This window comes from Vipera berus (assembly GCF_964194415.1).
Source record: "Vipera berus genome assembly, chromosome: 2".
In the NCBI taxonomy this organism is placed as follows: domain Eukaryota; kingdom Metazoa; phylum Chordata; class Lepidosauria; order Squamata; family Viperidae; genus Vipera; species Vipera berus.
The window spans coordinates 8,302,365-8,317,060 of record NC_138203.1 but is presented as its reverse complement, the minus strand read 5'-3'; the positions used below and the strand labels follow the sequence as shown (position 1 = coordinate 8,317,060).

The following is a 14,696-nucleotide window of genomic DNA, read 5'->3' as shown; positions in this document are numbered from 1 at the left end:
AAAGTCTAAGTTGAGGATTTCCTCTAAACAAGCGAAGTTGTGCAACGGAACCCGGAACTCATCTCCCGAGAGAGAGAGAAAGAGAGTGAGGTTGGACCTCTCTTCATTTTCCTACTTCTAGAACTTCTACCAGCGATAACTGAAAGGTCGGTTCGGCAAACTTCCTGCGCTCTCAACCAACCGGTGCAGTGGGCGGGGCTAGCCGACGCTAACCTATCGGAGGCCGAGAGTGAGGAACTCGGGCAACGGAAGCCGGAAGAGCCTGTATGTGTGGCGCTGTCGGCTCCACGTGTTTTTGCCGAGCGCCACCCGCATGGCTGCCGGAGCCGGTCGGCAGAAGGTGGGTTGCGGCCGAGCGGAGCGGGGTAGGGGGAAAAGATCGTGGGGACGCAATACCGTGGCGCTCCCGGGGAGCCTCGCCTCACCGGACCACATCTCCCATCGTCCACGACGGGGGTTGTGTGTCAAGGAGAATGGGCGTTGTAGTCCCGTTTAATAAACAATTTAATAAATCAATAATAATTTAATAAATAAATTAGCCGGGGGGGGGGCTGAAATCGGACAAAATATCGCAGTGGTTAAAGAATGCTACAAAAAGAGCGAGCAGTTGCAGGTAGACCTCGACTTACGATCTCAGTTTGAGCCATAAAATTTCTGTGGCTAAGCGAGACGGTTAAGTGAGTTTTGTCCCGTTATGTGACCTTGCTTGCCACAGTCGTTAAGTGCATCACTCCGGTTGTTGAGTGAATCTGGCTTCCCCGTTGACTTTGCTTGTCAGAAGGTCACAAAAGGGGGCAATCACATAACCCCGCGACGCTGCAACCGTCGTAAATATGAGCCAGTTGCCAAGCGTCTGAATTTTGGTTACGTGACCATGGGGGAGGCTGCAACGGTCGTCAGTGAAAATCAGCCGTAGGCCCCTTTGTTTTCATTGCTGTTATAACTGTGAATGGACACTAAATGAAAAGCTGTAAGTCATGGACTACCTGTATAAGTGTTGTGAGCCAGGGTGCTGTTTAATCGGAATAGAGCTGGAAGGGATCTTAGAGGTCTTCTAGTCCAACCTTTTGCTCAAGCAGGAGATCCTATACTCTTTCAGATAGGTGACTGCCCAGTTTTTTCCTAAAAACTCCAGTGATGGAGCACCCACAACTTCTAAAAGGAAGACATTCCACCGTTTAACATAATTACAGAGTTGGAAGGGACCTTAGAGGTCTTCTAGTCCAATGCCCCTGCTCAAGCAGGAGAGTCTAGTCCAGGCATGTCAAACACAAGGCCCGGGGGCCAGATGTGGCCCGTGAAGTGGTTTCATGTGGCCCACAAAGCCATCCTGGAAACAGTGAGGGAACGGCCCCCACTACCTTGGCCCTGGCCCAGAGACCCTCCTCCTGCCAGAGACCCTCAGATGTGTCCCACTCCTGCCCAGGCCCCCATAGGCACCCTTGATGTGAAAGATGTAGAGCTGGCCACGCCCACCCAATAGGCCATATGCACTCTAGCCACGCCCACCCAGTAGGCCACGCCCACCCTGGCCATACCCACCCGGCCCCCTGAGGGCAACCGCAATGCTGATGCGGCCCGGCCCTCAATGAAATTGAGTTTGACACCCCTGGTCTAGTCTATACCATTTCAGACAAGTGGAGGTTCAATCTCTTCTTGAAGACCTCCATTGACGGAGCACCCACAACTTCAGAAGGCAAGCTGTTCCACTAGTTCAGGGGTAGGCAACCTTGGCTCTTTTATGACTCGTGGACTTCAACTCCCAGAATCCCCAAGCAGCAATGCTGAGGGGAAAGAGAGGTTTCCAAGCTGAGCCATGCTGGCTCAGGAATTCTGGGAGTTGAAGTCCACGAATCATAAAAGAGCCAAGGTTGCCTACCCCTGCACTAGTTAATTGTCCTCACTGTTAGGAAGTTTCTCCTTAATTCCAGGTTGCTTCTCTCCTTGATTAGTTTCCATCCATTGTTTCTTGTCTTGCCTTCTGGTGCTTTGGAGAATGTTGACAGCCTCTCAAATATTGGAAGACTGTTATCATGTCACCCCTAGTCCTTCTTTTCTCTAGATATCCTTTCTCAAAGATGTGTGGCAGGGGTCCACAACCCAGCGCCCCTGATTGGTACCGGTCCACAGCCTGTTAGGAACTGGGCTGAGCAAGCAAAGTTTCATACATGCATCTCCCCCCCTTCCCCGGTTTGCGGAAGACAATTTTTCTTGGTCCCAGAACTGGTAGGGACTGCTGATATACGGCTGTACAAAACTTATAAAGAAAAGTTTTAAAAGCTCATGAAGAGAATAAATAAAGCTCACATCCTCATGAAGGAGGAGAATAAATAAATAAAGTTCAAAAACCTCATGAAAAAGGAGAATGGATAAGTAAAAAAAAGTTTAAAAGCTCATGAAGGAGGGGAATAAATCAACACAGTTTAAAAGCTTGTGAAGGAAGTATTGGTTGACCTGTTCTTCAATTTCAAAGTGTTCTTCAATTCCCCAAAGTGGAATTTAAAGCCAGCAGCGAGTTTACAGATCCTGTGTCATTTCACAGAGTTTTCTGTTCCCTTTGGGTTCACACATCACATTAAACCATCATGGGCTCTACTTAGTTTGGGCATCCTGGGCTGGATGAACCCACCTATTGTGATCTCTAAAGCATTGCTTATATCCTAGAGCAATGTTCCTCAACAACGTTTGAGAGATGTGGACTTCAGCTCCCAGAATTCCACAGCCAGCATAGCTGACTGGGAAATTTTGGGAGTTGAAGTCCACACCTTTTGGCAAGGTTGAAAAACACTAAACCAAGATTGAAAAGTAAGATCTAGAACAAAAGAGAAATAGGGTTTTGCCTCTTTTTGTGACCACTGTGGGAAAACGGAAGACTTAGCACAGGGTTGGGGAAGCATGGCCCTTTTATGACCTGGGGACTTCAACTCCCAGAATTCCTGAGCCTGCATGTCTGTTCCACAATCAGCAGCCTTATTTAGGTGAATAATTCCCTTTTTTTGTTACCTGCAGATGTCTGAAAGTGATGAGGGAAGTAAAGGTCCGGAGAAGGAAGGGAACCAAAATGGCATCCATAAGGGAGAGAAGCCGAGGGGCAAGAAACGGGCTTCCTCCTCTGAAGGCCTCTTGCAGCCGGTGAAGTTGGGCAAACGTGAGCTCTACAAGGTGCCCACCAACGAAGAACTGAGGCACCTGAAGGAGACAGAGAACCTGTTCCATTCCAACCTTCTGCGCCTGCAGGTCAGTTTGGATTGGGAAATTGGAAGGAGGAGTCAAGCGGGGGCCTAGCTTGGAATCCTTCTGTAGCCACAAACTTTCTTGCCGCAGTTGTGTATTGACTCTACAAGTACGCTACTTTTGAATTCGTAAATAGAATAGTCTCTGTTGTGATTCCTTGCCAGCCAATAGATCCGGCAGCTGAGTCTGAGGAATCAGATGAGGAAGAGGGGCGTGGAGTGACATCAGAGGAAGGCTCTGAAGAGCTCCAAGACTTACAGCCTGATGAGGAGCCTGGCCCCTCTACTGGCGCTCAGGCTGAGACACAGCTGTGCTGGGAGTCTTGAGTTGGACAGTGATCAAGCACAGCTGGGAAATATTCAGGATCCATGAAAACGCTGGCAATGGGGTGGCTCCAAAGGCAAAGGAGAAGGCATTAGGAAGCCACGCCTTGGCTGAATAATAAAAGGGAAGGTGTGGGAGGTGCTGGTTGCCGAAGGCAACCGTTTGTGTTGAGGATTGAGTTTCTGTGGACTGTGTTTGTTTGCTCTGGACATTGACTCAGGTCTGTGAATAATAAAAAGGGTTTGGGTTTTTCCTGAGGTTCCTGCCTGCTTGATTGGAAGAGGGGTTTCTCCTTGTGAGCATAACAAGGACTCACGTAGGCTGGGACAGAACAGTCTCATATTTGCTCGTTGAGATTGTCATGATGATGGGCTTTTTAACATTCTTGCTGTACACTAAAATAAATAAAATCCCCCAAATTTCTGTGGCTGGGCGAGACAGTTGTGAGGTGAGTTTTGTCCCGTTTTACGACCTTTCTTGCCACAGTGGTTAAGTGAATCCCTGCTTGTTGTTAATAACACGGTTATTAAGTGAATCTGGCTTCCCCATTGACTTTGCTTGTCAGGAGGTTGCAAAAGGGGATCACGTGATTCCCCCGGGGACGCTGCCTTGGTCATAAATCTGAGACAGTTGCTGAGTGTCTGAATTCTGATCCCGTGACCACGTTTTGTAAGGGTGCAAAATGGTCCTAAGTCACTTTTTTCAGTGCTGTTGTAACTTCGAGTGGTTACTAAATGAACTGAGTCGTAAGTCGAGGACTTACCGGTATAGCTGGAGAACAATAAAGTTGCTTACTATCTCATATCTGATTTATGAGTAACTCTGATTCCTTGCTCCTGGCAGCTTGGTGGTTGAAGCAAACTTGGCCGGGGGAACTGGAAGGGCGATTCCTATTAGCAAAGGAAGATCCAGAATACTTTAGCCTTCCTGTTTATGACCCACCTCTATTCCATTTTTCTCCTTCTGCAGATCGAGGAACTGTTGAAGGAGGTGACCCTCAAGGAGAAGAGGAAGCAGCGAATCGATGCCTTCCTTCACGAAATCAGCGCCATGCTCAGGAACATCCCGGAACTTCCGGCGAGAGACGTACGCTTCAAAACTGCACTGTTGATAGCATCTTGAGATATGTCTATGAAGATTCTCAAGCATTCAGGACAAGGGTCTTCAAACTTGGCAACTTTAAGACTTGTGGACTTCAACTCCCAGAATTCCTCAGCCAGCCAGGGCTGGCTGAGGAATTCTGGGAGTTGAAGTCCACAAGTCTTGCAGTTGCCAAGTTTGACAACCCAGGCCTGATCCGGGACATGGTTATCCCAAAGGTGCTTTTTTTTTAAAAATTTCCAAAAGGCAACTGGACTTTCTTAATTTTTTCCTTGTGAACATTTCGCTTCTCACCCGAGAAGCTTCTTCAGTTCCAACTCCCGAGTCCTTCAGTCAGAACTGAAGAAGTGTCTTGGACGAGAAGCAAAACATTTTCAAGGGAAAAAACCCCCAAGAAAGTCCAGTTGCCTTTTGGAAAATGCGCCTTTGGGACATCCTGAGACGTATTTCCTAGGAAGCCACTGTAACTCAGTGGGTCTTTCTTTCCAGGAAGTGGGTTTAACCTTGTGGCCCGTATTAGCCCTTGCTCTTGTCCCTCGGAAGTCTGCTGCTTTCCAGATTTGGGATCCCTTGAGATTGCTTGCCTGCACAGCCAAGGGATTTCCCCGGAGGAGCACTGAAATATGAAGTCCCAATTTATCAGGAAGAGAGTGGGTTAGGGCAGGGCTTTTCAACCTTTTCACCCATTGTACCACTTTTAGGGTATGGCAACATCCGAGTACCACCAGTCGTCTAGCAAGGTGTCAAAAACTTGATGACCCAAAAAAAAGAGGAAAAAAGTGATGAAGTACAGGTAGTCCTCGACTTACGACACTTCGCTTAGTGACTGTTCGAAGTTACAATGGGACTGAAAAAAATTGCCCCCCAAACCACAGCCAAGCAAGACACCTGCCTGCCCACCCGGAAACCTCGGATAGGAGGAAGAGCGCCCCCGGGCGGGCAGGCAGGTGTCTTGCTCGGCTGTGGCTTGGGGGGCACTTTTTTCAGTGCCATTGTAACTTCGATCAGTCACTAAGTGAACTGTTGTAAATTGAGGACTACCTGTACTTCATCACTTTTTTCCTTTTTTTTTTTGGTCAAGTTTTTGACACCTTGCTAGGCAACTGTTGGTACTCGGATGTTGCCATATCCTAAAAGTGGTACAATGGGTGAAAAGGTTGAAAAGCCCTGGACTAGAAGACCTCCAAGGTCCCTTCCAAATCTATCATTGGGACAGAATATGGGTCATGTGTATGGGGGGGCTTTGTGAGTGGATTTGGCAAACCAAACAGAGGAAATAGATGAACCTTTTGCTAGTCAGCTAACTAAGGTATGTAGGAAGCACATCACAATAGTAATGGGGGACTTTAACTACCCTGACATCAACTGGGAGACAAACTCTGCACCAAGTGGAAGATTCCTGACAAACCTAGCAGACAACTTTGTCACCCAAAAAGTAGAGAAGGGAACTAGGGGATTAGCCATTTTGGATCTAATTCTCACTAACAGAGATGAAATGATAGAAGGTGTTGAAGCCACAGGAACCTTGGGAGGAAGTGATCATGCAATATTGGAATTCAACTTTATGGAAGCACGAGCAATAGAATACAGTCAAACTAGAGTCTTGGACTTTAAGAGAGCTAATTTCAATAAACTTAGAGCTTGGGAAGGATTCCATGGATGAGAATCCTCAAGGGGAAAACAACTCAAGAAGTTTGGGAAATTTTGAAAAGTGAGATAATAAAAACCCAGTCTAGCAAAATACCAACAAAGAGGAAAGATAACAGCTTTCAAAAGAAACCAGGATGGCTGAATAAAGAATTCTCTGATAAATTGAAAGATAAAAAGGATAAGTATAGGAAGTGGAAAGGGGCACATAACTAAGTCAGAATATTTGCAACTGCAGCTGCCAAAAAAGCCAACACAGTGCTACGCTGCATTAACAGGGATAGAATCAAGATCACGTGAAGTATTAATACCACTTTACAATGACTTGATAAGGCCACACTTGGAATGCTGCATCCAGTTTTGGTCACCACGATGTAAAAAAGATGTTGAGGCTCTGGAAAGAGTACAGAGAAGAGGCTAAAACATATAAGGAACAGCTGCTGGAATTGGGTATGTCTAGTTCACGGGTCGGCAACCCACGGCTCCGGAGCCGCATGCGGCTCTTTGAGCCGTCTCCTGCGGCTCCCAGCCGCCCGGTGCGCACGCACCTCTTTGAACGGGCAGTGGTGCGCGCGCACCTCTCCAAATGGAGAGTGGCACCGCCCGTTTGGAGAGGTGCGCGCGTACCTCCGCGCGAACGGGCAGAGATGCCGCTCTTTGAGGAAGCTGTAGCGGCCCGTCTCCGAAGCTGCCGCTTTCGGCAGCTTTGCAGACGGGCCGCTACAGCTTCCTCAAAGAGCAGCGCCCCTGCCCATTCTGAGAGGTGCGCGTGCACCTCTCCGAACGACCGGAGGTGCGCGCGCACCTCCCCAAACCTTTGGAGAGGTGCGCGCGTACCTCCGCGCGAACGGGCAGGGGCGCTGCTCTTTGAGGAAGCTGCCGCGGCCCGTCTGCAAAGCTGCTGAAAGCGGCAGCTTTGCAGACGGGCCGTCGCCGTCGGGCAACCGGGAACCGGTTCCATCTCACTTTTTTAAAAAAAATGGCAACCGCGTGCGTCCGCGCATGCGCAAAAAACGTTTTGCGCATGCGCAAAACATTTTTTTGCGCATGCGCGTGCATGGACACACGCACGCGGCTCCCACTTTTTAAAATTTGTGATGGATCCGGTTCCCAGTGGCTCTTTTCCTTTTTTAGGTTGCCGACCCCTGGTCTAGTTTAATGAAGAGAAGGACGAGGGGGGACATAATAGTAGTGTTCCAATATCTCAGGGGCTGCCACAAAGAAGAGGAAGTCAAGCTATTCTCCAAAGCGCCCAAAGGCAGGACAAGAAGCAACGGATGGAAACTAATCAAGGAGAGAAACTTCCTGACAGTTAGGACAATTAACCAGTGGAACAACCTGCCTCCAGAAGCTGTGAATGCTCCAACACTGGAAGTTTTTAAGAAGAGACTGGACAGCCATTTGTCTGAAATGGTACAGGGTTTCCTGCCTGAGCAGGGGGTTGGACTAGATGACCTCCAAGGTCCCTTCCAACTTTACGATTATGATTAAGTAATACCAGATTAGTGGCTTCCTGGGCTTTTGTTCATGGCCACAACCCAATTTCTGAGTCCTCGGAAAAAGGACAGCATAATGGAGATTAATTTGCTGTTATGTGTTAAAGATGCATCAAGGTACATTTTGTACTCATTTGCACAGGTGAGGTGCAGGACACATCACAGTAAGGACTTCCTAGGCCTGGTATGGTTGGGGTGAGGGGGTCTCCCTAACGTTTGGGGAGTAACTCCAATCTCATTGCCATAATATATTGAATTTTGAATGCCTGAATAGAAATACAGCTTCCTTTGACTTAGCATGGACCCTCCTATTGTGGGATCAAAGGCAGGACCCCCAGACTAGCATAGGCAGTCCTCAACTTACAGCAGTTCATATTTAGTGACCATTTGAAGCTGCACTGGCACTGAAAGAAGTGACGTACGACTGTTTTTCACCCTTAATGACCTTTGAAGCATCCCTGCAACATTCTCATCCTTGCAGCTGACTCCTCTTTATGACGGTCGCAGTGTCCCGGGGTCATGTGATTCCCCTTTAGTGACCTTCTGACAAAGAAAGTCAACGGGGAAGTCAAGATTCATTTAGCGACCGTGTTCCTAGCTTAACAAGCGCAGGGATTTAACTCGGACAGTTGTGGCACCGTCTTGCTTAGCAGCAGAAATTTGGGGCTCAGTTGTGGTCGTAAGTTGAGGACCGCTTGTATTTTCCGAGTTTCTGGGATTCTTTGGTTTGGGCCCCCTGGGACCGCTCCCCATGAACCTCAGCCTGATTCGGGGATCAAAGGGTGGATTCTTCTTTTCTTTCAGATCACTGACCAGACGTGGCTCCCCAAGGGAGTAAAGGTCCCTATCCTGCAGGTCCCTTTCAAGGTGAAGGGCAAGTTCCATTTTCTGCCCCCAGCAGAGGTAAAGGTGGTGGGAAGTTACCTGCTGGGCACCTGTATCAAGCCAGAGGTGAACGTGGACATTGCAGTGACCATGCCCAAGGTGAGTGGGCCCGAGCAGAAGTGGAAGGCTCCCTTTTAATTTATTTTATTTTGCGAACATAACTCCTCCCTCCTCCTATTTTCCCCATCACAACAACCCTGTGCGGTGGGTTAGGTTGAGAGAGAGAGACTGGCCCAAAGTTACCCAGCCCGCCTTCATGTCTAAATTGGGACTAGAACTCACCATCTCTTGGTGATTGGCCCAAAGTCACCCAGCTGCCTTTGATGCCAAGCTGGGACTAGAACTCACCATCTCCTGGTGATTGGCCCAAAGTTACCCAGCTGCCTTTTGTGCCTAAGGCAGTGCTGGAACTCACCATCTCCTGGTGATTGGCCTAAAGTCACCCAGCTGCCTTTGATGCCAAGCTGGGACTAGAACTCACCATCTCCTGGTGATTGGCCCAAAGTCACCCAGCTGCCTTTGACGCCAAGCTGGGACTAGAACTCACCATCTCCTGGTGATTGGCCCAAAGTCACCCAGCTGCCCTTGATGCCTAAGACAGTGCTAGAACTCACCATCTCCTGGTGATTGGCCCAAAGTCACCCAGCTGTCTTTGATGCTCAGATGGGACTAGAACTCACTGTCTCCTGGTGATGGGCCCTGAGTCACTCTGATGCCAAGGTGTATACTAGAACTCATGGTCTCCTGCTTTCTAGACCAAACTGATAATAAAAGGACAATAACATTGGGAGACGTATAGTCAAGGCCATGGTCTTCCCAGCTGCAATGTATGGCTGTGAAAGCTGGACCATAAGAAAGGCTGAGCGCCAAAGAATTGAGGCCTTTGAACTGTGGTGCTGGAGAAGACTCCTGCGAGTCCCTTGGACTGCAAGGCGATCAAACCGGTCAGTCCTAGAGGAGATCAACCCTGACTGCTCTTTAGAAGGCCAGATCCTGAAGCTGAAACTCAAATACTTTGGCCTCCTAATGAGAAGGAAGGACTCACTGGAGAAGAGCCTAATGCTGGGAAAGGTTGAGGGCAAGAGAAGAAGGGGACGACAGAGAATGAGGTGGCTGGATGGAGTCACTGAAGCAGTAGGCGTGAGCTTAAATGGACTCCAGAAGATGGTAGAGGACAGGAAGGCCTGGAGGAACGTTGTCCATGGGGTCGCGTTGGGTCGGACATGACTTTGCAACTAACAACAACAACAACAACATTGGGAGAACACTTAGGACATGAAGAGCTATTTCATGCTCATTGGTGTTTTATTTTCCTTGCTACGCTCCTGGGTCTTCCCAAGATCCAGCAGTGAAACACGCCAGTGCATTCACACACCGCCTGAAGTTTGTTGCGGTGGTTGTGCTCTTCTTCTGAGCCCTTCCTTGGCATGGAGATCAGCATGCCGGCTGGAGAATTTAGCTCCATGGGTCTTAAAAGTTGCTGAGGTTGAGAAATATTGATATAAGCGAACGTAACGTATATATTTCGAGCAAGAGGTTTCATAGAAATATAGCGGGACAAATTATTTCAGCGGGCAAACATTCAAGCAATGGAACTGAGCCAGCTGAATTCATTCATTGATTCAAACAGCTTGTTTAGCGACTGTTCAGTTACAACATCAAGGGACTCAGGGCAGTTTTTCACCCTGACGACCGTTGCAGCATCCCCGTGGTCACCTGATCAAAATTCGGCTGCTTGGCAACTGGTTCCTATTTATGACGGTCACAGCATCCCGGGGAGGTCACCTGGTCCTCTTTTGCGACCTTCTGACAAGCAAAGTCAATGGGGGAACTCCAGATTCACTTAACAATCGTGAGACTAATTTAACCACCGCAGTGATTCCCTTAACAACTGTGGCAAGAAAGGTCGCAAAGGGGCAAGATTCACTTAACGAACGTCTCACTTGGGAACAGAAAGGCTGGTCTGGATCGAGGTCGTAAGCCGAGGACTAGCTATAGTTTTGGGAGAATGAACGTTGCAAGAATGGCGGCATTGAGGGGGCCTCGAGAATGTGTTGCAGAGTTGGGGGGGGGGCTACCAATGAAAAGTTAGACACACACACCCCTGAGCCACCTCTGCCTTCAAGCAAAAGCCCCTGACGCTTGCTGATTCTTTGGGGAGAGGCTCCTGTCTCTCAGCAACCATTGGTGGTGATGGGATGCGTTCCTGACAGGGAGGACAATCAACCAGTGGAACAGAAGTTGCCCCCAGAAATTGTGGTCACTCCATCACTGGAGATTTTTAAGAAGAGGCTAGACAGTCACTTGTCTGAGACGGTATAGGTTCTCCTGCTTGAGCAGGGGGCTGGACTAGAAGACCTCCAAGGTCCCTTCCAGCTCTGTTCTGTTCTATTTTATTCTGTTCCTATTCCTATTCCTACTCCATATTCTGCCCTATCCTACCCTACCCTACCCTACCCTATCCTATCCTATCTTATCCCATTCCATTCCATTCTAATTCCAATTCTAATTCTAATTCTAATTCTATTCCATTCCATTCTCTGTTTCATTCCATTCCATTCTGTTCCATTCTATTCTATTTTCTATATTCTATATTCTATATTCTATATTCTATATTCTATATTCTATATTCTATATTCTATATTCTATATTCTATATTCTATATTCTACATTCTACATTCTACACTCTACACTCTACACTCTATACTCTATATTCTATATTCTATTCCATTTCATTCAATTCTCCATTCTATTCTATTCTATTCTATTCTATTCTATTCTATTCTATTCTATTCTATTCTATTCTATTCTATTCTATTCTATTCTATTCTATTCTATTCTATTCTATTCTATTCTATTCTATTCTATTCTATTCTATTCTAATACAAGCTGCATCCATCAAGGGCATGTTTTAATCCCTTTATTCAAGGTATATGACACCCATCTCCCTTTTCAAAGCAGCTCTGGGCGGCTTAACAGTACAGGTGGTCCTCGATTTACGACAGCAATTGAGCCCACATTTTTGGTTGCCAAGCGAGACATTTTGGCAGGCGAATTCTGTCCCCTTTTACGACCTTTCTAGCCACAGTGAATCCCTGCAGCTGCTAAGCGAGGAATAGGGTTGTTCGGTGAATCCGGCTTCCCCGTTTGACTCTGCTTGTCGGAAGGCCGCAAAAGGAGGATCATGTGATCCCGGGACACTGTGACCGTCATAAATGAGAGTCAGTTGCCAAGCATCTGAATTTTGATCACGTGACCACAGGGGACGCTCCGACGGTCATAAGTATGAAAAACGCTTCTTTCCTTCATGCCGTTGTAACTTTGAGTGGTTGCTAAACGAGCTGTTGCAAGTCGAGGACTACTTAAACCATAGTGCGTTTTTTTGTCTTAGGAAGTTTTCCAAGAGAAGGACAACCTCAACCAGCGCTATCACCGCAAGAGGGCCCTCTACCTGGCCCACCTGGCCCACCACCTGGCCGAGAAGAACCACTTCCGGAGCGTGGCCTTCGCCTACGCGAATGGCAACCATTTGAAGCCCCTTGTGCTCCTCCAGCCACGAGGTAAAGGGGCTGTGTGTGTGTGTGTGTGTGGCTGTTGAGCGGAGGAATCAAGCAGCTCTGTTGGCAGACTTAAGAGGAGACGTTTGCTGTCATCTTCTTCCAGGACTTGTTTGCCCTTCCTTCCTTATTTCCTCCCTCCCTCCCTCCCTCCCTCCCTTGCGTCCCTCCCTCCCTCCCTTCCTTGCGTCCCTCCCTTCCTTCCCTTCTGACTCTCTCTTCCTTTTTGTCTCCTTCCTTCCCTCCTCCTCCCTCCTTCCCTCCCTTCCTTTCCCTTCTCCCTTCCTGTCTCCTTCCTTCCTTTTTTCCCTCCTTCCCCTCCCTTCCCTTCCCTCTTTTCCTTCCTTCCTTCCTCCCTTCCCTTCTTCTTTTCTTTCTTTCTTTCTTTCTTTCTTTCTTTCTTTCTTTCTTTCTTTCTTTCTTTCTTTCTTTCTTTCTCTTTCTTTCTTTCTTTCTTTCTTTCTTTCTTTCTTTCTTTCTTGCGTCCCTCCCTTCCTTCCCTTCTGACTCTCTCTTCCTTTTTGTCTCCTTCCTTCCCTCCTCCTCCCTCCTTCCCTCCCTTCCTTTCCCTTCTCCCTTCCTGTCTCCTTCCTTCCTTTTTTCCCTCCTTCCCCTCCCTTCCCTTCCCTCTTTTCCTTCCTCCCTTCCCTTCCCTCTCTTTTCCTTCCTTCCTCCCTTCCCTTCTTCTGTTCTTTCTTTCTTTCTTTCTTTCTTTCTTTCTTTCTTTCTTTCTTTCTTTCTTTCTTTCTTTCTTTCTTTCTTTCTTTCGTCCCTCCCTTCCTTCCCTTCTGACTCTCTTCCTTTTTGTCTCCTTCCTTCCCTCCTCCTCCCTCCTTCCCTCCCTTCCTTTCCCTTCTCCCTTCCTGTCTCCTTCCTTCCTTTTTTTCCTCCTTCCCCTCCCTTCCCTTCTCTATCTTTTCCTTCATCCCTTCCCTTCCCTCTCTTTACCTTCCTTCCTTCCTCCCTTCCCTTCTTCCGTCTTTCTTTCTTTCTTTCTTTCTTTCTTTCTTTCTTTCTTTCTTTCTTTCTTTCTTTCTTCCTTCCTTCCTTCCTTCCTTCCTTCCTTCCTTCCTTCCTTCCTTCCTTCCTTGCGTCCCTCCCTTCCTTCCCTTCTGACTCTCTTCCTTTTTGTCTCCTTCCTTCCTTCCTTCCCTCCCTTCCTTTCCCTTCTCCCTTCCTGTCTCCTTCCTTCCTTTTTTCCCTCCTTCCCCTCCCTTCCCTTCCCTCTTTTCCTTCCCCCCTTCCCTTCCCTCTCTTTACCTTCCTTCCTTCCTTCCTTCCTTCCTTCCTTCCTTCCTTCCTTCATTTCCTTTTTCTTCTGACCCATCCATCCATCCATATCAGCCCGGCCCCCATCCAAGTACCAACCAGGGCGCATCCTGCTTAACGTCTGAGACTTTATAACATCCACTCTGGCCTTCCGAACACTAGGAGCGATTCCCATCATTTGGGGCTTTAATGGGCTTATTTTCAGATAAAGCCCAAACAGCCAGGATTCTGATTGTGTGTCTCTCTCTCTCTGTGTGTTTGTGTGTAACAAGTATATTTTGAACAACGTCCACATTGCTAATTCTCCTGTTTTATTCTCTTTTCTTTTCCATCTGTCTCCGGGGTTGTTGCAGGGAAGGATGCAAAGACGGTGACGGTCCGCCTCCATGCCTGCCCAGCCCCAGGGGTCTTCAGGCCCATCCGTTTGCACCCCTGCAAAAACAACATCCGTACTGCTTGGTTCACAGAGAAGGACTCACCTGTGACAGGTAGACTTTGAAGAGGTTCAGGCGGTGTTTCTCAGCCTTGACAATTTTAAGATGTGTGGACTTCAACTCCCAGAATTCTGCCTGGGGAATTCTGGGAATCGAAGTCCACCCTTCTTAAAGTTGCCAAGACTCTAGTTTGACTATATTCTATTGCTGGTGCTTCCATAATGTTGAATTCCAATATTGCAATGATCACTTCCTCCCAAGGTTCCTGTCGCTTCAACACCTTCTATCATTTCATTTCTGTTCGTGAGGATTAGATCCAATATGGCTAATCCCCTAGTTCCCTTCTCTGCTTTTTGAGAGACAAAGTTGTCTGCTAGGTTTGTCAGGAATCTGTTTGATCTTCCACTTGGTGCAGAGATATCTCCCAGTTGATGTCAGGGTAACTAAAGTCCCCCATTACTATTGCGATGTGCCTCCTACATACCTTAGTTAGCTGACTAGCAAAAAGTTCATCTGTTTCCTCTTGTTTGGTTGGGTGGCCTGTAGTATACACCTATGGCAATGTCATTTTCCCTCCTTTTATATTGACCCAAATGCATTCAAGACAGTTTTCATTATTGTTGTGCTCTATTTCTGTAGAAATGTAGTTATTTCTTATATGGAGAGCAAATTCACCTCCTCTTTTGTTTGGTCTGTTCCTGTTAAATAATTTAAATCCCTCTAGCTGTGTGTTCCATTTGTGGGTTTCA

The 14,696-nt window shown here is 47.6% G+C and overlaps 1 protein-coding gene across 1 annotated transcript in view; it reads left to right on the top strand.

Moving 5' to 3' along the window:
• The first annotated feature begins 228 nt into the window (after positions 1–228).
• Positions 229–14,696, top strand: part of NOL6 (nucleolar protein 6) — an 86,295-nt gene continuing 71,827 nt past the window's right edge. The window contains exons 1-6 of the mRNA XM_081319240.1: positions 229–340; positions 3,010–3,237; positions 4,528–4,644; positions 8,607–8,786; positions 12,079–12,247; positions 13,867–14,001. Coding sequence (XP_081175366.1) covers positions 314–340; positions 3,010–3,237; positions 4,528–4,644; positions 8,607–8,786; positions 12,079–12,247; positions 13,867–14,001 — 856 coding nt within the window. The 5' untranslated portion in view covers positions 229–313. The remainder of the gene's footprint in view (positions 341–3,009; positions 3,238–4,527; positions 4,645–8,606; positions 8,787–12,078; positions 12,248–13,866; positions 14,002–14,696) is intronic.